This window comes from Oncorhynchus clarkii, chromosome 7 (assembly GCF_045791955.1).
Source record: "Oncorhynchus clarkii lewisi isolate Uvic-CL-2024 chromosome 7, UVic_Ocla_1.0, whole genome shotgun sequence".
In the NCBI taxonomy this organism is placed as follows: domain Eukaryota; kingdom Metazoa; phylum Chordata; class Actinopteri; order Salmoniformes; family Salmonidae; genus Oncorhynchus; species Oncorhynchus clarkii.
The window spans coordinates 68365027-68388620 of NC_092153.1; the positions used below are offsets into that span (position 1 = coordinate 68365027).

The 23594-nt window shown below is 43.3% G+C and overlaps 1 protein-coding gene across 2 annotated transcripts; it reads right to left on the minus strand.

The window, feature by feature from the left end:
• Positions 1–6: 6 nt before the first annotated feature.
• Positions 7–19374, minus strand: LOC139413724 (choline/ethanolaminephosphotransferase 1-like). Of its 2 annotated transcripts, none has more exons than XM_071161419.1 (10): positions 19180–19374; positions 17832–18108; positions 17497–17671; positions 11552–11699; positions 11318–11459; positions 10552–10636; positions 9079–9210; positions 2969–3127; positions 2670–2795; positions 7–2328 (listed from the first exon to the last, which is right to left on the minus strand). In XM_071161419.1, the coding sequence occupies exons 2-10, from the start codon at positions 18023–18025 to the stop codon at positions 2212–2214; spliced, it is 1278 nt and encodes a 425-aa protein (XP_071017520.1). In that variant the 5' UTR covers positions 18026–18108; positions 19180–19374; the 3' UTR covers positions 7–2211. The 2 variants fall into 2 exon arrangements, with proteins under 2 accessions (XP_071017520.1, XP_071017521.1); XM_071161420.1 differs by lacking the exon at positions 10552–10636 and adding an exon at positions 9517–9601 and having other exon boundaries at positions 19180–19353.
• Between the last annotated feature and the right edge of the window lie 4220 nt (positions 19375–23594).

The window sequence follows — 23594 nt, forward strand, 5'->3', positions numbered from 1 at the left end:
AGCAACTTACGTGTGAATATTACATTTTTATTTGCGTTAGTGAGGGAGAGATTGTAGACTGATCTTGTTGTTCTTTTGTCACAACCTATGAACATACTTGTCTGAAAACTAATATACCTGAGCTTGACAGTCCGGCCAAAATAAAAAACAGTAACGAGTGAAAACACAGTACAAACACACAAAGGAAACAAATTAGGGGCATGTTAAAGAGGCTTGACTACCATACAACAGAAAACTAAACAAACTGTTTAAGGCATCCTTTTACTTATCTGAGAATGACTAGTACAATGAGAGCACTGATCTGACATCAGCAACTACACACACGTTGTATGAGCTCAGTAACTTACATACCAACAACATTACACACAGAAATAAAAGTCAGTTTAAATTGATTCTGATGACTGAATTATAAGCAGACTGCCAGGTATGTAGATGCAAAAACATGGTACAGACAAATATGATTAGGGCACAGTCAGATAATCCTTTTTGTTTCACACGAAAGCTCCCCAAATCTCCCAAAACACTTAATTGCTGTATGTGGACCTGGCACAGTGCAGATCGTGCTACATAAAGAAAGTTGTTATTGTGTTAGGTCATTTTAAAGGAAATTCATTAAAAAAAAAAAAAGTAGACTCAGAAAACATGTCCTTAGATTGTAGATATAAACAAGCTTTGGTTAGCCCTACATTATCAGTCAAAATCACCTTTCAACACATTGTGTTGAGGCGGCAGGTAGCCTAGTTAGAGCGTTGGGCCAGTAACCGAAAGGTTGCTAGTTTCCCAAGCTGACAAGGTAAAAATCTGTTGTTCTGCCCCTGAACAAGGCAGTTAACCCACTGTTCCTAGACTGTCATTGTAAATAAGAATTTGTTCTTAACTGACTTTCCTACTTAAATACATTTATTTTATTTTTTTTACAAGTAGACTAATTAAAAAAAACATTTAGAAACAGGCTGTAGGACTAAAGTTACTAATTGTCATTTAGCTGTGGTATCAGGCACACCATTGAACAAACGCTAGCAGAAAAACAACGCAGACAACATATTTAGCTTCAAATTATAAGAATGACTACTTTTTGAGGAGAAAATCATATCATTACTTTTCTTCATTAATTAAGGGTGCATCAACACTTGGCAATTTCGTTGAGCATTCTGAGCAAATTGCAATGCTTCAGTATCTGACAGGGCAGAAATGCAACAGGCCAAGAAAATTACAAACGGGTACAAAAATCTAAGTTTTTTTTTTTTTAAATGATTTGTTAAACATTAAACTATTTTCCTTTTTTAAAAGCAATATTAGACAGGATATACAGAATAGTATTCCCAAGACAACCATTAGCAATCCTGCATGTGGTGCTATAAGTGTTGTGTAATGTTTGTGGCTTTAGAGACAAATGCTTGAGCCATTTGGAGGGGAAACGAGGCTCGAGACACCCATCTTTTCAAAAGGTGCAATACTATTTGAATACTTTACAATAATTTTTTGTAAGCCATTGATCAGGGGCACCCTAAAATAACATGTTTACATATGTAATGTTTTACAGAAATCCGAATTTAAATGCAATCATAATTATTGCAGGGTTAATAATACCACTTATGCAAGATTGATAGATGTGCCAGGTGAGACATTTTGAAATAATAGAACAGCACAACTATCAACACTAATAGTTATATATTTATGAAACTGAAAAGTAAGGTTATGCAAATATTACAAAACAAAACTGAAAGCAGACAGACATCCTGTGTAAATCACTTCCTATGCTCTACATTTTCTTGTAGAGAACAAACACACACCATCAACAAGAAATGTTTGTTTTAAAGTACAATAACAGAATTAGTAAATGAATAAGGTAGCACCTATTCAAACCCATTGCATTCTTGCACTAATTTACCCTCTCTGGCACAGAGGAGACCACTCAGTACATTTCCTATATGTGACCATTCACTGCAGAAAAAAGGGACAAATCATTATTTTTGTCTAGGAATCTGACTACTGTAACAAGATGAAATCAACACAAATTGCACAAAGCAGTGATGGAAAATAACGTAACACCTCATGTTTCATCTATCCCCTTCATTCACTCTGAACCTCTACCGGTAATAGATCCACCCCAACACATGTAAAAAGGGTAAAGAAAGAGTGACGACTAGCAATCTAACATGAAGAGAGGGAGAGAGGTGGGGGGGGAGAAAGAGTAATAGTTCTATGTCCTCACTGAAGGGTGGAGGGGGTCAATGGCTTGATTCTGAAGACAAAGATGTGAAGATGGGAGGCGATCTGGTTGCAAACACTGACACAGTAACGCACCAAGTCAACGAAAGACAGGATCTGCAGACGGAAAGCGGAAGAGAAAATTAAGTCAGAAAACATGATAGACATAACTGTAGATAATGGACCCTGTGAGTAGATGGATGGATGATGCCGAAGTATCAAAGGGTTGTGCTATTAGTTACAAATAAATGTGGCATTAGACTGAAAACGTGCCTCTGAAAAAGGTACAGCAAATCAGTGTTGCATGTGAAATGACTGATGGTTAATTTCAAAGAAAATGTTCTCATGTGAACACATGCTGTAGATTGCATGTCCTCTTACTTTGTTGTGGAATGACCCACCCTGGCCTTGCTCAGGTACTATGGACCTCTATACCATGGAAGTGTGTGTGTACTCACCACTGCAATCCACAGCACCAGGTATTCATCAATAAAACTGTTGAAATACTGGTCCAGGAACAGCAGGCCTGGCCCCAGGAATGCTATATCATGTAGATGCATCTCACTCTTCGTCATATGTGCTACCTGAAACAAACAAGACACAGGCAAGAGTCGTGGTTTAATCAGCAAGCACATTTACATGGATGATATTCATTTACATCATACACGTTCTTGCATCAAGTACATTTACATCAACAGTACAATGTTCAGGGTGGGCGGGAATTTAATTCCACCAATAAGCAGCACACCACACTTACAACTAATTTGTTGGTGATCTTGGCTGACACAAAACCAAAGGCCAGGATATAAACACAGGGGTGCTTCTCAAAGAGCTGGATAGCGGACTTCTTATAGATCATCATGGCCAGTATTATTACTGAGCCTATATGTAACACGGGAGATAGGACACTGGTTCCCTGGAGAGAAGAGAGAGAAACAAGAGTCCAAATCAGTGGACATTATTAATAGGCCAGATGATATGTGAGTGCAGCTTGGTGAAAGAAAACACACAGTAAGGAATGCTGGTGGACACATCTAGGTGTTAAGTCATAATACACAGTAATTCCCCCGAAGGAAAACATGGGTGGCCCTGCCTAAAATAAATATTGTCAAGTGACAAACACTCATATCGCTCAGCCAACTGAACTGAGCTGGGATCAGGTCCAACAGTCTTAATACACATCCTTAATTTCCTCCGAAGCTAATAGACAGCTCAGGCAAATGGATGAAACTGACAAACAAGCACAGTCATCAAGCCAGCATCATCCTCTAAAAAGTACATTGTCATATCCTTCATATTAATTGTAAACTACATTGTGTCAAAGTTGGTAAACATTTACAGTTGAAGTCAGAGATTTACATACACTTAGGTTGGGGTCATTAAAACTCGTTTTTTCCAACCACTCCATACATTTCTTGTTAACAAACTAGTTATGGCAAGTCAGTTAGGACATCTACTTTGTGCATGACAAGTAGTTTTTCCAACAATATTATATTATTTCACATCACAATTCCAGTGGGTCAGAAGTTTACATAAACTAAGTTGACTGTGCCTTTAAAAAGCTTAGAAAAGTATGCCATGGCTTTAGAAGCTTCTGAAAAGCTAATTGACATCATTTGAGTCAATTGGAGGTGTACCTGTGGATGTATTTCAAGGCCTAGCTTCAAGCTCAGTGCCCATTTGCTTGACATCATGGGAAAATCAAAAGAAATCCCACAAGACCTCAGAATATAAATAGTAGACCTCCACAAGTCTGGTTCATCCTTGAGAGCAATTTCCAAACGCCTGAAGGTACCACATTCACCTGTACAAACAATAGTACGCAAGTATAAACACCATGGGACAACACAGCCATCATACCGCTCAGGAAGGAGACACGTTCTTTCTCCTAGAGCTGAACGTACTTTGGTGCGAAAAGTGCAAATCAATCCCAGAACAACAGCAAAGGACCTTGTGAAGATGCTTGAGGAAACGGGTACAAAAGTATATATATCCACAAGAAAACAAGTTATATATCGACATAACCTGAAAGGCCGCTCAGCAAGGAAGAAGCCACTGCTCCAAAACCGCCATAAAAAAGCCAGACCACGGTTTGCAACTGCACATAGGGACAAAGATCGTACTTTTTGGTCTGATGAAACAAAAATAGAACTATTTGGCCATAATGACCATTGTTATATTTGGAGGAAAAAGGGGGAGGCTTGCAAGCCGAAGTACACCATCCCAACCGTGAAGCACGGGGGTGGGCAGCATCATGTTGAGGGACTGGTGCACTTCACAAAATAGATGGCATCATGAGGCAGGACAATTATGTGGATATATTGAAACAACATCTCAAGACATCAGTCAGGAAGTTAAAGCTTGATCGCAAATGGGTCTTCCAAATGGACAATGACCCCAAGTATACTTCCAAAGTTGTGGCAAAATGGTTTAAGGACAACAAAGTCAAGGTATTGGAGTTGCCATCAAAGCCCTGACCTCAATCCTATAGAAAATTTGTGGGCAGAACTGAAAAAGAGTGTGTGAGCAAGGAGGCCGACAAACCTGACGCAGTTACACCACACCAGCTCTGTTTGGAGGAATGGGCCAAAATTCACCCAACTTATTGTGGGAAGCTTGTGGATGGCTACCCAAAATGTTTGACCTAAGTTACACAATTTAAAGGTAATGCTACCAAATACTAATTGAGTGTATGTAAACTTCTGACCCACTGGGAATGTGATGAAAGAAATACAAGCTGAAATAAATCATTCTCTCTACTATTATTCTGACATTTCACATTCTTAAAATAAAGTGGTGAATCTAACTGACCTAAGACAGGGAATTTTTACTAGGATTAAATGTTAGAAATGGTGAAAAACTGAGTTTAAATGTATTTGGCTAAGGTGTATGTAAACTTCCGACTTCAACTGTATTTGGGAGAATTCATCCTAGGCATTTTTGTAGATGTTTTTTTTATTTATTTTTTATTACACCTTTATTTAACCAGGTAAGCTAGTTGAGAACAAGTTCTCATTTACAACTGCGACCTGGCCAAGATAAAGCAAAGCGACACAAACAACAGAGTTACACATGGAATAAACAAGCGTACAGTCAATAATACAATAGGAAAAAAAAGAAACTGTGTGCAAATGGCGTGAGGAGGTAAGGCAATAAATAGGCCATAGTAGTGAAGTAATTACAATTTAGCAAATTAACACTGGAGTGATAGATGAGCAGATGGTGATGTGCAAGTAGAAATACTGGTGTGCAAAAGAGCAGAAAATAAAAACAATATGGGGATGAGGTAGGTAGATTGGGTGGGCTATTTACAGATGGGCTATGTACAGCTGCAGAGATCGGTTAGCTGCTCAGATAGCTGATGTTTAAAGTTAGTGAGGGAAATAAGTCTCCAGCTTCAGTGATTTTTGCAATTCGTTCCAGTCATTGGCAGCAGAGAACTGGAAGGAAAGGCGGCCAAAGTAGGTGTTGGCTTTGGGGATGACCAGTGAGATATACCTGCTGGAGCGCGTGCTATGGGTGGGTGTTGTCGTGACCAGTGAGCTGAGATAAGGCGGAGCTTTACCTAACATAGACTTATAGATGACCTGGAGCCAGTGGGTTTGGCGATGAATAAGTAGCGAGGGCCAGCCGACTAGAGCATACAGGTTGCAGTGGTTGGTGGTATAAGGGGCTTTGGTGACAAAACGGATGGCATTGTGATAGACTGCATCCAGTTTGCTGAGTAGAGTATTGGAAGCTATTTTGTAAATTACATTGCCGATCGGTAGGATAGTCAGTGTGACGAGGGTATGTTTGTGAAATAGGAAGCCGATTCTAGATTTCATTTTGGATTGGAGCTGTTTAATATGAGCCTAGAAGGAGAGTTTAGAGTCTAGCCAGACACCTAGGTATTTGTAGTTGTCCACATATTCTAAGTCAGAACCGTCCAGAGTATTGATGCTAGTCGGGCGGGCGAGTGCGAGCAGCGAACGGTTGAAAAGCATGCATTTGGTTTTACTAGCGTTTAAAAGCAGTTGGAGGACACGGAAGGAGTGTTGTATGGCATTGAAACTCGTTTGGATGTTTGTTTGCACAGTGTCCAAAGAAGGGCCAGATGTATACAGAATGGTGTCTGCGTAGAGGTGGGTCAGGGAATCACCCGGAGCAAGAGCAACATCGTTGATATATACAGAGAAAAGAGTTGGCCCGAGAATTGAACCCTGTGGTACCCCCATAGAGACTGCCAGAGGTCCGGACAACAGGCCCTCCGATTTGACACACTGAACTCTGTCTGAGAAGTAGTTGGTGAACCAGGCGAGACAGTCATTTGAGAAACCAAGGCTGTTGAGTCTGCCGATAAGAATACGGTGATTGACAGAGTCAAAAGCCTTGGCCAGGTGGATGAAGACAGCTGCACAGTACTGTCTTTTATTGATGGCAGTTATGATATCGTTTAGTACCTTGAGAGTGGCTGAGGTGCACCTGTGACCAGCTCGAAAACCAGATTGCACAGGTGGGATTCGAAATGAATTTGTTAACTTGGCTTTCGAAGACTTTAGAAAGGCAGGGCAGGATGGATATAGGTCTGTAACAGTTTGGGTCTAGTGTGTCACTCCCTTTGAAGATGGGGATGACCGCAGCAGCTTTCCAATCTTTAGGGATCTCGGACGATACGAAAGGGAGGTTGAACAGACTGGTAATAGGGGTTGCAACAATGGTGGCGGATAATTTTAGAAAGAGAGGGTCCAGATTGTCTAGCCCAGCTGATTTGTACGGGTCCAGGTTTTGCATCTCTTTCAGAACATCTGCTATCTGGATTTGGGTGAAGGAGAAGCTGGGGAGGATTGGACAAGTAGCTGTGGGGTTGCGGAGCTTTTGGCCGGGGTTGGGGTAGCCAGGAGGAAAGCATGGCCAGCCTAGAGAAATGCTTATTGAAATTCTCGATTATCGTGGATTTATTGGCAGTGACAGTGTTACCTAACCTCAGTGCAGTGGTCAGCTGGGAGGTGCTGCTCTTATTCTCCATGGACTTTACAGTGTCCCAAAACTTTTTAGAGTTAGCTACAGGATGCACATTTCTGTTTGAAAAAGCTAGCCTTTGTTTTCCTGACTGACTGCGTATTGGTACTTGACTTCCCTGAAAAGTTGCATATCGTGGGGACTATTCGATGCTAGTGCAGTCCGCCACAGGATGTTTTTGTGCTGGTCGGGGGCAGTCAGGTCTGGAGTGAAGCAAGGGCTATATCTGTTCTTAGTTCTACATTTTTTTCAAAGGGGCATCCTTATTTAAGATATGGTATAGGGTATGGTGGGGTGCGGATACAGTGGAGCTAAACCCAGGCACCGAGTGATGAGAGAAGTTGCATCTCTGGACAGGCTAGTTATGCTCGGTGAGGTCACCGCATGTGTGGGAGGTGGGACAAAGGAGGTATCTGAGGCATGTTGAGTGGGACTAGGGGCTCCGCATTAAACTAAAACAATGATAACTATCCTAAACAACAGTGTACAATGCATATTGACATTTGAGAGAGACAAAAAGCGAGGCATAAAGCAATCACAGGTGTTGATTGGGAGAGCTAGCTAAGACAACAACGGGTAAGACAACAACAGCTAATCAGCTAAGACAACAACAACAGGTAAAATGGCGATGAATGGGCAGAGAGGGTCGGTTAACTACACAGAGGGCCTGAGTTCGAGGCTGGGGCCAACAGATAAACAAAAAATAAACTAAATGGTGTACCATGATTAATGAACAGTCCAGCAGGCATCAGCTATGTAGCCAAGTGATCATAGGGTCTAGTGAACAGCAATAGATGGAACAGGGAAGCCGCTGGGTAGTCGTTAATACGCTAGCACGCGGGAGACACAGCGTTTAAAGTTAGCAGGCCGGGGTAAGTAGAAGCGTCAGCTCCGACGCCCGCAAAGGCCGGTTGAGGGCACAGCGGATGGAGATACGTCGGCGGACCAGTCGTGGTGATACGGCGGGGCGCTGTGTCGACAAAGGGTCCGGACCAGATGGCGAAAGAGGTATTGTAGTTGCAGTAATTTCGTTTGCTAGCCGGGAGATGCGCCTGGCTCGCGGCTAACTGGTGTTAGCTCCGGGGCAGGGGCGTTAGCCACTATAGCCACTCGGTAGCAGCGATGATCCGATGCAAAGGTCCAGAGTTTACGGCAAGGATCCGGTGGAGTAGTGGATTCTAGCCATGTTGGGGTAGAGTCCGGGAGGCATCGGCTGAGTAGCCGAGTGATCACAGAGTAGGCCGGGAGGTGGGCCTGGCACAGGGCTAGCTTCGGGGCTGGGTCACTCGGTGGCAGCTAGCTAGCTGTGATGATCAGGAGTAATGGTCCAGGGTTTACGGCAGGAATCCGGCGTTGTAGTGGAGAAAACAGTCTGATACTGGCAGGCTGGCAAGTATTATCCAAGCTAAAAAAAAAAACATCTGGTGTCTGTGCAGAAGGTAAAGGCCGCTAGCAGTGGCCAACAATGACTAAATAGCTAGTAGCTAATTAGCTGGCTAGCTTCTGATGGAGGTTCTGGCTATAAGGTCAAAAACAAATTGCAGATCCGTGTCACATTGGGTGAGGCGGGTTACCGGAAGGTATATTTAATTTAAAAATGGAAAAGAGATTGAAAATAAATGGAAATATATTTTTTAAAAAGACGAAAAATACAAAAAGTAAACGAGAGGACGACAAACCACGTCTGCACTGCTACGCCATCTTGGGAGAAAAAAAAATTGTGTTAAAAAGGACTGGATTGATGTGAGCAATACATCAAAAGAAAACACAGACCGCCAAAGGGAAAGGTGGGGACTACCATTTTGCTTAAGCTTATTCAGTTCTTTATGAAGGTCAGGGACTAAGTTACAGGTCAATTGTACTTACTGCTATTGTTGATCCATTTTTGCCCTTACCTCCGGTAAATATAACCCGGAAGTAATTAGTGCAGGAAAAGATAGCCCCTAAGAAAGTGCAGATGGCTGGAACTATTTTCATCTGGATGTTTATGACTGGGATCTGTGGAGGTGAGGGAGCAAGATATCATTTATTACAGCCAGTCAACACCATCAGTGTTCAGTACATTTCACAACTCTAAACATTGTTAGTAAGATGGTTCATTTCGTTCAAAAAAACAGTTTCATTACTGAGTGAAATTGCATTTAATATAGTAAGGAATTAAACTGTACACAGAATTAGAACATACCGATGCGGGCAGCGCGACCATTATATTACCAGTGTTACGGCTTCATCATTCAGTTAGTCATGCCATTCATTTCAGTTGCCAAAAGCCAATCAGTGGAAAGTTGAGCCATTCAGAATTACCAGTGACTGCCAAAAAGCGGATCCTCCCACGGCGGCCAGCAAATACATGATTATAATGAAGATTTGCACCTCAGTCACGTCAATGCTGAGAGGAGCAGGCAGAGAGGAGAGGTTAGTCAGAACAGTCATCAACTCTGTCCATATGCACAGCGGCACAAGCCTGCACTAGTGAGTCTTCACCCAAACACTAACCACAGCTCTTCCAGTCAGATGTCAATCATGATGCACTTATGGCAAACATATGCACGGAGTTTACAAAACATTAAGGACACCTGCTCTTTCCATGACATCGTATGATTCCCTGATAAAGGTTAACAAATATATATACAATAGACTGATCAAGTGAATCCAGGTGAAAGCTATGATCTCTTATTGAGGTCACTTGTTAAATCCACTCCAATCAGTGTAGATGAAGGGGAGGAGACAAGTTAAAGAAGGATGTTAAAGCCTTGAGACAATTGAGACATGGATTGTGTGTGTGTATCATTCAGAGGGTGAATGGGCAAGACAAAAGATTGAAGTGCCTTTGAACAGGGTATGGTAGTAGGTGCCAGGCACACCGGTTTGTGTCAAGAACTACAACACTGCTGGCTTTTTCCACACTCAACAGTTTCCCTTTGTGTATCAAGAATGGTCCACAACTCAAAGGACATCCAGCAAACTTGATACAACTTTGGGAAGCATTGGAGTCAACATGGGCCAGCATCCCTGTGGGACGCATTCGACACCTTGCAGAGTCCATGCACTGATGAATTGAGGCTGTTCCGAGGGAAAAGTGAAGGGGGTGCAACTCAATATTAGGAAGCTGTTCATAATGTTTTGCACACTTAGTGTATGTTTTGGTATTTTTTCATTAGCATGGATCTAGTCCGTTTCTACTCATGAAATGGTTTGTTTTCAGACCGGGCAAGTGCAAAGATTTCCTCCCTCCCATTAGCTTGTGGCTAGAGGTCAGTGTGTGGGGAAGCAGGGATCTAATTGGCTGAGGCTCACTGCATATCTGTCAGGCCAAGATGCTGTCCGTCAGAGATTTACCGTCACGTTCCACAAGAAGGGGCCTACAGTGGCTGTCAGCATCTGTAACAGCGCTAGACAGATCTGTAACTCTGTAATATCAAATCTACACACAGAGAACATTTTTCAAAATGCACTCCACTTTGAGAATAAAGGATATAAATACTTGATCATACGGATGCTTACACACACATAGGGCTGTTACTGTGACCGTATTACCGCCGGTCACGAGTCATGAAGGTAGTCAAATTCCACATGACCGTTTAGTCACGGTAATTAGACTTCTCCAAGCTCTGATGCTGCTGCTGGTCATTAGTAGCCTACCAAACTTGCTAACTGCCTGGTACTCAGAACTCTATTGTCCCTCTAATCACTCTGACATCAATGCTAATGTACTCCAAAATCACTTCATGAGAGCCCATGAGCTCATGTTGCGCAACAATTGACGTAGTACACAATTTGAGGACACGTTTTGGGTCATGAGCACTACTTTCAAAACTACTGACTGAAATTATACAAAAGCTTAGTAGGTAGCAAACTAGTAAGTAGCCAAACTATCCAGCTGAGGCCACGGGGGACCACTCTGACCCACAATCTGGGAATGCCTTTGAGAACCCTTGACGCTCTTCGCTACACTAGAACTGCAGTGTAGATCCTATCTTTCACTTTTCATTCTAACCCATCACTTACCTCTCCCTTAATTCCCCATATCCACTCCCTCACCTACTACCAGCATCACTCTACTTCTCTAAAGCCACTCTTCTCCCTCCTCCCCATACACACTCACATGCCGAAGCGCAGGGTGCCGGAGACGTATGTCTGCCAGTGGGCACAGTAGAACATGAACATGCCAGCGAAACAACAGAAGAACATCCAGTCAGGGTTGGTGCCCAGCTGCACTGCTATACTGGTGCCCAGGACCACAAACACTGAAAGAGAGAGAGGAAATGGAAACAGAGTCAATTAAATCCTAATAAGGCAAACAAAGTTATATGGAACACACACAGAGGGGCGGCTGTACCTGTGGAGAGGGAGTCACAGCCGTGGTCAAACAGTTCACCCAGCGGAGAGCTGCTATTAGTTCGTCTGGCCTGCTTCCCATCAATGGCATCCAGTGATTGGTACACAAACAGGCCCACCGCACACAGCAGGTATGCCCACAGCGGTGCCTGACGAAAAAAGACGACACCAAAGAATACTTAATGAATACTATAAAAAAATGCCTTCCTCCCAATGGATTTTTTGGAGGGTGATGATAGTGTAATCTCTCAAAACATGTATAAATTGTGTTCTCAGAGAATCGGTGGGTATTATCATCAATAGAGAATCATCTGACATAAAACTTGATCTTCTGGCAGCTGTAGACTACACAAAGAAGATATGTTGGAACTTGAGTAAAAGAGGTTGATGTGTGGTTTGTTTCCCTCTAAATAGATTTGGAACACAGCAGGGCTTTGTCCTTCATTAGTTAACCAGCATGGAGAGTTTCACAGCGTCATCAATGTGTCATGCCTTCATTTCCTGTCCCGTTTTCACTGGGTCTATGATGAGCTGACAGCAGTTTACACAGAGACCAAAACCAACCGGAATATGACACGTCCTGGCCTACAATTTAGAGGCTTCCCACTTGACATTCATACAAATAACCACCCTGTTATTGCAGAGCAGCTCATAGCCTCATACATTAAGCTTTTTATTCTTTCAAGTCCTCAGGCAGAAACAGGGATTTGGGGAGCAGGAGAGAAGTAAGGGGTTATGAAAGAGGACAGTACCAAGGGGTTGGCATGGAGATATTGAAAAGTAGAGCAGGGTGGAAATATCTGCTGACTGCCTCTGGGTTATCAGTGAACATATGATTATGAATTTAATGGCAAGATGACAGGGCTGTGAAACTAAGAGGCCCTAGAGCAAGTGTACTTTCTGTTCAAACAGGACACGGTGACAAACTCAGTCCGGAAAACAGCTGCACTGTATACTTAAAACACTGACACACACAGGGCAGGTTGTCTTAAATACTCCTGACCTGGGTCATCAGAAACAGGACACTGACTAGTACAGCATGTTAAGTAAATACCAACTTCTCTGGGCTATGAAACAGTGCTGCAACTAATGTTTTAGCTCTTTAACTATCACACCTCTAACCTGTTAACAGAATGATCACCTATTATGTCAGGTGTTGAATCATTCTTACAACAATGAACATGGACATTATAAGAGGTGTTGTGACATAGGTACACAGTCACTGAGATTCTCCCTCCAGAAGTAGTACCCTACCGAGCCTGTTCTCTGGGATAAACTCAATTCTCTAGTCTAGCGAGTCCAGTAAATTACATTCTGTTTTGCCTTCCTTTGTTGCTCCACATTGTGAGCAAATATGCATGCAGAGTGATTTTTCAACCATTGTCCTACAAAAGGAAACAGTGGAGGGGGTGGATAACTTCAGAGAGAGATCTCTATTTACAGAGGGGGAAAACAAGTTACGCTCGTCATCAAATCCTGTAACTTTTCTGAATTAAAACTACTCTAACCAACCTTTTAGTTTCCGACTGTTGAAGCAGTGACCTGTTAAGCAGCACAGTGGAAGTCAGGTGACACAGCAGTGATCTTCAAACCTGCCTCCTGGAGACCCACAGGGTGTGCAGGCTTTTGTTCCAGCCCAGCACTAACACACCGGATTCAACTAATCATCAAGCCCTTGATTCATTCAATCAATCAAGTGTGATACTGCTGGGTCGGAACAGTAGCCTGCACCCCCTGTGGGTGTCAGGGCCAGGATGAAAGAACATCTGCATTAAAAAGACTCCTAAAATGAGAACATGTTTCGCCTTGCGGATAATGCTTGGTCTACGTTTCAAGGTTATTTGTGGATTAAATTAAATTGGTCAAATATGCAGTCAGCTGCTAGCTGGGAAAGCTGGAATTGTAGGGATAATAAACATGTTGTTTTCTCCCATGGTTAGACTGGCTTCTATAACAAATAAGTAGATTATACAGTTGAAGTTGGAAGTTTACATTCACTCAGTTTGGAGTCATTAAAACTCGTTTTTCAACCACTCCATAAATTTCTTGTTAACAAACTATAGTGTTGGCAAGTCGGTTAGGACATCTACTTTGTGCATGACACAAGTAATTCTTCCAACAATTGTTTACAGAAAGATTATTTCACTGTATCACAATTCTAGTGGGTCAGAAGTTTACATGCACTAAGTTGACTGGGCCTTTAAGCAGCTTGGAAAATTCCAGAAAATTATGTCATGGCTTTAGAAGCTTCTGATAGGCTAATTGACATCATTTGGGTCAATTGGAGGTGTAAGTGTGAATGTATTTCAAGGCCAACCTTCAAACTCAGTGCCTTTTTGCTTGACATCATGGGAAAATCAAAAGAAATCAGCCAAGACCTCAGAAAAAGAATAGTAGACCTCCACAAGTCTGGATCATCCTTGGGAACAATTTCCAAACGCCTGAAGGTACCACTTTCATCTGTACAAACAGTACGCAAGTATAAACACCATGGGACCATGCAGCCGTCATACCGCTCAGGAAAGGAGACGCATTCTGTCTCCTAGAGATGAAGGTACTTTGGTGCGAAAAGTGCAAATCGATCCCAGAACAACAGCAAAGGACCTTGTGAAGATGCTGGAGGAAACAAGTACAAATGTATCTACACTGCTCAAAAAATAAAAGGGAATACTTAAACAACACAATGTAACTCCAACTCAATCACACTTCTGTGAAATCAAACTGTCCACTTAGGAAGCAACACTGATTTACAATACATTTCACATGCTGTTGTGCAAATGGGATAGACAACAGGTGGAAATGATAGGCAATTAGCAAGACACCCCCAATAAAGGAGTGGTTCTGCAGGTGGTAACCAAAGACCACTTATCAGTTCCTATGCTTCCTGGCTGATGTTTTGGTCACTTTTGAATGCTGGCGATGCTTTCACTCTAGTGGTAGCATGAGTCGGAGTCTACAACCCACACAAGTGGCTCAGGTAGTGCAGCTCATCCAGGATGGCACATCAACGCGAGCTGTGGCAAGAAGGTTTGCTGTGTCTGTCAGCATAGTGTCCAGAGCATGGAGGCGTTACCAGGAGACGGGCCAGTACATCAGGAGACGTAGAGGAGGCCGTAGGAGGGCAACAACCCAGCAGCAGGACCGCTACCTCCGCCTTTGTGCAAGGAGGAGCAGGAGGAGCACTGCCAGAGCCCTGCAAAATGACCTCCAGCAGGCCACAAATGTGCATGTGTCTGCTCAAACGGTCAGACACAGACTCCATGAGGGTGGTATGAGGGCCCGGCGTCCACAGGTGGGGGTTGTGCTTACAGCCCAACACCGTGCAGGACGTTTGGCATTTTTCAGATAAATTTGCCACTGGCGCCTTGTGCTCTTCACAGATGAAAGCAGGTTCACACTGAGCACGTGACAGAGTCTGGAGACGCCGTGGAGAACGTTCTGCTGCCTGCAACATCCTCCAGCATGAGCGGTTTGGCGGTGGGTCAGTTATGGTGTGGGGTGGCATTTCTTTGGGGGGCCGCACAGCCCTCCATGTGCTAGCCAGAGGTAGCCTGACTGCCATTAGGTACCGAGATGAGATCCTCAGACCCCTTGTGAGACCATATGCTGGTGCGGTTGGCCCTGGGTTCCTCCTAATGCAAGACAATGCTAGACCTCATGTGGCTGGAGTGTCAGCAGTTCCTGCAAGAGGAAGGCATTGATGCTATGGACTGGCTGCCCGTTCCCCAGACCTGAATCCAATTGAGCACATCTGGGACATCATGTCTCGCTCCATCCACCAACGCCACATTGCACCACAGACTGTCCAGGAGTTGGCGGATGCTTTAGTCCAGGTCTGGGAGGAGATCCCTCAGGAGACCGTCCGCCACCTCATCAGGAGCATGCCCAGGCGATATAGGGAGGTCATACAGGCACATGGAGGCCACACACACTACTGAGCCTCATTTTGACTTGTTTTAAGGACATTACATCAAAGTTGGATCAGCCTGTAGTGTGGTTTTCCACTTTAATTTTGAGTGCGACTCCAAATCCAGACCACAATGGGTTGATAAATTTGATTTCCATTGATCATTTTTGTGATTTTGTTGTCAGCACATTCTACTATGTAAAGAAAAAAGTATTTAAAAATAATATTTAATTCATTCAGATCTAGGATGTGTTATTTTAGTGTTCCCTTTATTTTTTTGAGCAGTGTATATCCACAGTAAAACGAGTCCTATATCAACATAACCTGAAAGGCCGCTCAGCAAGGTAGAAGCCACTGCTCCAAAACCGCCTTAAAAAAGCCAGACTACGGTTTGCAACTGCACATGGGGACAAAGATCGTACGTTTTGGAGTAATGTCTTCTGGTCTGATGAAACAAACCTGACGCAGTTACACCAGCTCTGTCAGGAGGAATGGGCCAAAATTCACCCAACTTATGAAGCTTGTGGAAGGCTACCTGAAACATTTGACCCAAGTTAAACAATTTAAAGGCAATGCTACCAAATACTAATTGAGTGTATGTAAACTTCTGACCCACTGGGAATGTGATGAAAGAAATACAAGCTGAAATAAATCACTCTACTATTATTCTGACATTTCACATTCTTAAAATAAATCGGTGATCCTAACTGACCTAAGACAGAGAGTTTTTACTAGGATTAAATGTCAGGAATTGTGAAAAACTGAGTTTAAATGTAGTTGGCTAAGGTGTATGTAAACTTCCGACTTCAACTGTTTAAGTTTATGTTTACAGTGACTAAGTCTTTGTGAGCCTCATACACTTGGCTCATTTGCATTTCCACAGTAACAGAATTAATGTGATATGTACCATTATTCTGTTACCAAACTTTGCATCTGCACTATTCTTCAAGTAAATGTGTTTTGTAAAATGTTCAGTGGAAATTGTTTACTAGTAGTCCTTGTGCATTGAGTTGCATGGTATGTTTAACTTTGCAATCATTGTTTTTTGTGAAAACAACATCGGAGTTAAGTTACCACATTGTGGGCCTGTTACAGTACATAAATCATGACGGATTGGAAGAATATTCACTTTGTTAGATCATATGTTTTATGCACGACAATCTGGTCAATAGAACGTCCGCGTTCCATAGACTCCTTTACCTCAGACAAACAAAATGCATTATATTGCATTAGGCTGTTTTGTATGCCTCAGTTTGAACGCAATCTAATTTTATGTACATTAAAGTCTGATATCACAAATTAAATTCCCTTGTGGAAAGACAAATTTATCCTAGGTTTTCAGTTCTGGAGGGAAACGACTAAGCTTAACAGTTTGTATGTTTTGCTGTCTCCTCTCTATTCCCGGTCCTTAGTGTGCACTCATCGTTGCAGTGCTGTGTTGGCCGGGGAAGGGGTTGGGGTATCAGGTGCAGACTAGCTGTAACCTGAGAGCTATGGGCACGGGATGTTCATCCAGAACAGAAAGCCTGAGCTATGCCAAACTCTCAACAGCACAGAGATGGTAAACAAACCAAAAGCCAGACAAACGTACCATAAAAACCATTGCTGACAGAAAACACATTCACAGAACCTTGAGACAAAATAACTGACGGGGGGATGCTTGAGAGTAAAAAAACAATACAAATGCTATACGAAGTATGAACCCCTGATAATGTTGTATTGAATGTTTGTTTGTAGCTTTAGAGATCAACCTAAAAAAAGTGTTTTCAAACATTTGAGCAACACAGTTTTCAATTATCTGACAGTCTGCGATGAAAACTTTATTTCAATGTGCCCGACAGGCAAATACAATACAGTAGCACTTTACTTGAGCCCTCCAACCATACCTGTCCAATGGCACGAAGCCAGGCAGTGTATAACCAGCCTATTCAGTGGGGCAGGACAGTAAAACGTACACCCCTTGGGGTCCCGAGGACTGAGTTTGGGAAATGCTGACTTACACCCTACCTGAATAGGTGCTACATTGTTGCCATTGTTACCTGTTCAGTGGCAGTGGGGCAGTAGTAGACCAGCACCAGGGTGGTGAATACATTGGTGGCCAGGCCCACGATGGTGATGAGGTTGGGGGCAATCCAGGTGGGCACATGGCCCACCAGCCACTCCCAGTAGCACTGCATCAGAGGCTCCAACAGGGAGTGACCTGCACTGCTGTACCTGTAGAGGGGGAACCAGGACCCCAGAACGATTAACCAGATTGAACACATTTTCATCCCAAAGTGCTTGATGTAACACTAAGCACAAAACACATTGTGTGATCATCACATCAAAGCTAAATAAAGATATAATTGATCTTAGGTTTTACAAATGATAGTACCTGTGTTCCTCCAGTCTCTTCAGCTGTTGGCGGTCGAGCGGGGGAGTGGGCAGCTCAATCAGCCTGCGCAGGGCTCCAGGGGACAGCCAGCAGGCCGCCTCCATGCCCACACCCTGCCCAGGATCCCTCTCCTTGACTGGGCCTCGGCGTGTCCGAACACCCCCCTGCTGCTGCTGGTACCCAGTGGTGCTCATGGCCCTGCTAGCACAGTGCCCTCTACTTCAGGCTGCCTCAGCCTCCCCCGCCACTTGCTGGGGCTCCACAATGGAGCTGCACACTGGTGGGTGGGAGAGGAGAGAACAGGTAATGTGATGAAAGGTTGGCTCACATGAAGGCTAGGTGCTGAAATGGGACTTGGAGTTCAGTTGGCTCTAGTAGTGGTCTCTCACCAGCTGCTTCTTTAACTGTTTTACTGAAATAATTTAATCTCATACAAGTTCTCACTCACTTGAGTGAAAGTGAGGCAGGATGTGGTGGGTGGGATAGCTAGAAAAAGAGTTGATAATGAAAGAGAATAAAAATGAACCATAGAGTCAAGCCAGGCTATCTATTGACACCCACACTCATGTTCACCCAGTTCTGAGTTATAAAACACTGTTCAGTCACACCCCTAAAGATACAACGGGGCGGGATACGTCAGGCCCCGCCCTCACAATCCACTGAACATGAGGCTTCCCAAACAAATGTTAGCCACCGAGAATTATGTATCATCGGAGAGTCACAATCTGCACACAGTAACCACAGAAATTCCTCTACAACAGTGGTGTCTAAACTTGGTCAGACCCCTTTCTTGTGATCCCACTGACCAAACCAATGTTTGGCCAATGTTGCAGACCTTGTTGTTTGTTTATAGCAAAGCAACAAATGTATCAATGATGCAGTCAGTCAGACCCCCAGGTCATTCCAGGTTTAACTCGTTTCCACTTGTAGCACCATCATAAAAGTATTGCAAAGTAACTGAGTTCGATACTGACATCAATGAATATCAAAGACAAAGGGGAGATCAATGGGAATGGAGAGCAAACATATGCAATACAAATGTTCTGCGACACTGCCTCTGAAACCTGTCTGTCTAAACAGTCTCACTGTAAATTACAGAAAGTCTGGACAACTAACTAGCTAGCTAACAGCACTTGCAAATGACAACACGACACATAGTTAGCTAATGATACCTATCCCTCGATGAAATGACAACGTAGCTAACTGCCAATGTTTCCTTCACCGAGCTCTAGAAATCCATCAGTTGATGTCTCCCCCTCTCTCTCTCTCCAGAACCAAAATGACAGCTAGCTAGCTTTCTTGCTAGTTAGTTAGCAGTAAGATATCAGCTTGCCAAGGAGACGCTGACCTGGCTAGTAAAGAGGGCAGGGTGTCCGACGTTCGGGGCACTTCACAGTGCGTCGAATGACTCCTTGGTAGGGTTGCAGCAGTAGTCTTCCCGTTCACGGCGGGGGTAAAGATGCAACAGCCCTCAGCGAGCGTTACTGCAGGTAGGATCAACAACACGTCGGGTCCCACTCAGGGTTCTTCTTTAAGTTTTATTGTCGAATCGCAACCAACTGACATGTGCATACACCGCCACCTACTGTACTGGAGTGTGAGGCCAGTCATTACCTATTTAACTCTTCTAAGGGATAGGGCACTTCCCCAGTATCTACTTGTAAAGCTTCAACCGGTGTAGTTTTAATGCACCATGACACATCCTGAGTGCCCTCGCTTGCATCCTATCAAGGCGCAACAGCAAACTTAACATGTGTAAATATTTGTATGAACATTAGATTCAACAACTGAGACATAAACTGAACAAGTTCCACAGACATACAATGGGGCAAAAAAGTGTTAAGTCAGCCACCAAGTGTGCAAGTTCTCCCACTTAAAAAGATGAGAGAGGCCTGTAATTTTCATCATAGGTGCACTTCAACTATGACAGACAAAATGAGAAAAAAAATCCAGAAAATCACATTGTAGGATTTTTAATGAATTTATTTGCAAATTATGGTGGAAAATAAGTATTTGGTCAATAACAAAAGTTTATCTCAATACTTTGTTATATACCCTTGGTTGGCAATACAGAGATCAAACGTTTTCTGTAAGTTTTTCACACACTGTTGCTGGTATTTTGGCCCATTCCTCCATGCAGATCTCCTCTAGAGCAGTGATGTTTTTGGGCTGTTGCCCGGACGGTGTGTTTGGGATCATTGTCATGCTGAAAGACCCAGCCACGTTTCATCTTCAATGCCCTTGCTGATGGAAGGAGGTTTTCACTCAAAATCTCACGATACATGGCCCCATTCATTCTTTCCTTTACATGGATCAGTCGTCCTGGTCCCTTTGCAGAAAAACAGCCCCAAAGCATGATGTTTCCACCCCCATGCTTCACAGTAGGTATGGTGTTCTTTGGATGCAACTCAGTATTCTTTGTCCTCCAAACACGACGAGTTGAGTTTTTACCAAAAAGTTATATTTTGGTTTCATCTGACCATATGACATTCTCCCAATCTTCTTCTGGATCATCCAAATGCTCTCTAGCAAACTTCAGACGGGCCTGGACATGTACTGGCTTAAGCAGGGGGACACGTCTGGCACTGCAGGATTTGAGTCCCTGGCGGCGTAGTGCGTTACTGATGGTAGGCTTTGTTACTTTGGTCCCAGCTCTCTGCAGGTCATTCACTAGGTCCCCCCGTGTGGTTCTGGGATTTTTGCTCACCGTTCTTGTGATCATTTTGACCCCACGGGGTGAGATCTTGCGTGGAGCCCCAGATCGAGGGAGATTATCAGTGGTCTTGTATGACCAAATACTTATTTTCCACCATAATTTGCAAATCAATTCATAAAAAATCCTACAATGTGATTTTCTGGATTTTTTTTCTCATTTTGTCTGTCATAGTTGAAGTGTACCTATGATGAAAATTACAGGCCTCTCTCATCTTTTTAAGTGGGAGAACTTGCACAATTGGTGGCTGACTAAATACTTTTTTGCCCCACTGTATATCTCATTGGTCACCCCCAAAGCCAATTCTTCCTTTGGCCACCTCTCCTTCCAGTTCTCTGCTGCCAATGACTGGAACGAACTTCAAAAATCTCTGAAGCTGGAAACTCTTACCTCCCTCACTAGTTTTAAGCACCAGAGCAGCTCACAGATCACTGCACCTGTACATAGTTCATCTGTAAATAGCCCATCCAATCTACCTCATCCCAATACTGTATTTATTTATTTATCTTGCTCCTTTGCACCCCAGTATCTCAACTTGCACATTCATCTTCTGCACATCCTACCATTCCAGTGTTTAATTGCTATATTGTAATTAATTTGCCACCATAGCCTATTGTGGTATCCCAGGAGGTCTACCCCAGGGGATGGTAATAGAGGGGAGGTACGTGAGGCGACGTTGGCTCCCTCTGCTGGAAATACGGGAGCTGGGCACCCCGACACGGACAGCTAAGTGGAGGTAATTACAGGAAAGTGCCAACCAGCCATGGAGGCTAAATAAAAGGAGCACGATGGCACACCACAGGAGAGAAGGGAGAGAGACGGACACCAGTTAAGAAAGACCGAGCAAAACTTAAGTTATTTCTTTGATATATTTATTTTCTGTCTTAGTAAAGTTGTTTTTGTCAATCTCTGCACGCTCCACCCAACGGTTTATCCTTATCCTACCTCATTTGCATATGCTGTATATATATTTTTCTCCTGTATTATTGATTGTATGTTTGTTTATTCCCAGGTGTAACTCTGTTGTTGTATGTGTCGAACTGCTTTGCTTTATCTTGGCCAGGTCGCAGCCTACCTGGTTAAATAAATAAAATGAGAGTCCTAGACAACACTCTCTCTGAAAGACTATCATGCTATCAAATGTCAAATTATTCTTCAAAGTTTTAAAAGCATTATGATGCTCATTGATGGCTTTATTACATGTTTCAGTCCACCAAGAAAATATCTTTAGTCTATACCCCCCCCCCCCCCCCCCCCCCCCCCCCCTTTATTGGAATAGTCAAGGCAGCATCCAATTTGACTAAATTCACAGATGCAGCAGTGTTCTACCAACCCTTCCATTGACAATTTATAACTTTCCGTTCACAAAGTGTAAAATGTTATAAAAGTTCCCAGTTTGCTTGTCATACGTATTTACGTTTCACGTGACGTGAAAATGATCATTGCCGATTGTGGATTCTGTTGTCACTTCCCACTCACATATACCAGCGATGCAGGACACCAATGTAAGATCTAAACATGATGATGTACCTCTAGTTACATTTACCCGTGTCCCCCGACCATTATTTATATAAACTAGTCCCCTCCACTTGATAAAATCTTCAACCACAAAACCATTGGCATCTGTGGTATTACTGCCCCACAAGCTGTTAAGTGAATTAATTTCCACACCATGTCTCCTTAGCACCTTTACTGGATTTGGCAACTATGTCTCAGATACAGAGATGGGCTTACAAGGATTATAGTAATTAAACAAGTGATATTACCAACTTTTCAAGAAATCTCCACAGCCACACATTCGTGTTCTTTGAAACTATTAATCGATGTGCTACACCTTCTTTGATAAATGTAGCACACACACCACCTAAGCCCTCCGCTCTATCACTTCTCACGGCGATAAACCCAGGTAGTACAATCCAATTGATCCAATCCAGTTTAAATCATGTTTCTTGTACACACACCACGTCCGGTAAAACATCTAAATCATGTATAAATTTCTTAAATTCTTCTCCATTTGCTATCAAACTCTTTCCCACTCAGGGTTCTTCTTCTATGATATGGCAGTCTGCCAACCAACATTAAAGGTGCATGCCGCCACCTACTGTGCTGGAGTGTATGGTCAATCACGGTTTACAACATTTCTAAATCCTCCTACCTAAGAAAATAATTATTAGAAAATAAAAAAAAGAGCTCTACTAACTTCTGTTTATTTTTGTAAAAAAATTTAGATCTTGCCTCATCGCTGCAAATCACCAACGGGCTCGAGAGGTGAAGGTCGAGTCATACGTCCTCCGAAACATAACTCGACAAACAACGCTTCTTAACCCGGGAAGCAAGCTGCACCAATGTGTTGGAGGAAACACCGTTCAACTGGTGACTGAGGTCAGCCTGCAGGCTCCCGGCTCGCCACAAGGAGTCGCTAGAGCGCGATGAGCCAAGTAAAGCCCCCCTGGCCAAGCCCTCACCTAACCCTGACGACGTTGGAACAATTGTGCGCCAACCTATGGGACCGGTTGTGATACAGCCTGGAATCGAACCCAGGTCTGTAGTGACGCCTTTAGCACAATGCAGTTCCTTAGACCGCTGTACTACTTGGGAGGCCCAGCCCAATTAACTTCTAATTGACCTTCCCAAAATCCCTTCCAAATCCCCGCAACCCCATCCAACCGCAATGACCCTATACTTCAATCTTTCCCTCTCTTCAACATACTTACAACAATATAACAACACATGCTCCATTGTTTCATCGACCATACACCCCAGACACAAACCATTCACATGCTTGCCAACCAGACGTAATGACAAATTCAATGTACAATGTTCTAAGCGCAATGGAGCAAACACCACCTCTTCCTTTCTAATCTGACCTTTGAATGTTGGTCCACCACCGACCTTTCTTTGGAGGGCAAATAAATGCCAGCCCTTGGGATCTCTTCTGCCACACATCTATCAAAATGGCTCTGATTTTAAATTATTTGGCCTCACTTCTACCCAGTGGAACATTAATATAAATGATATATCTTGTTTCAAAGCCTTTCTGGCTAACTGGT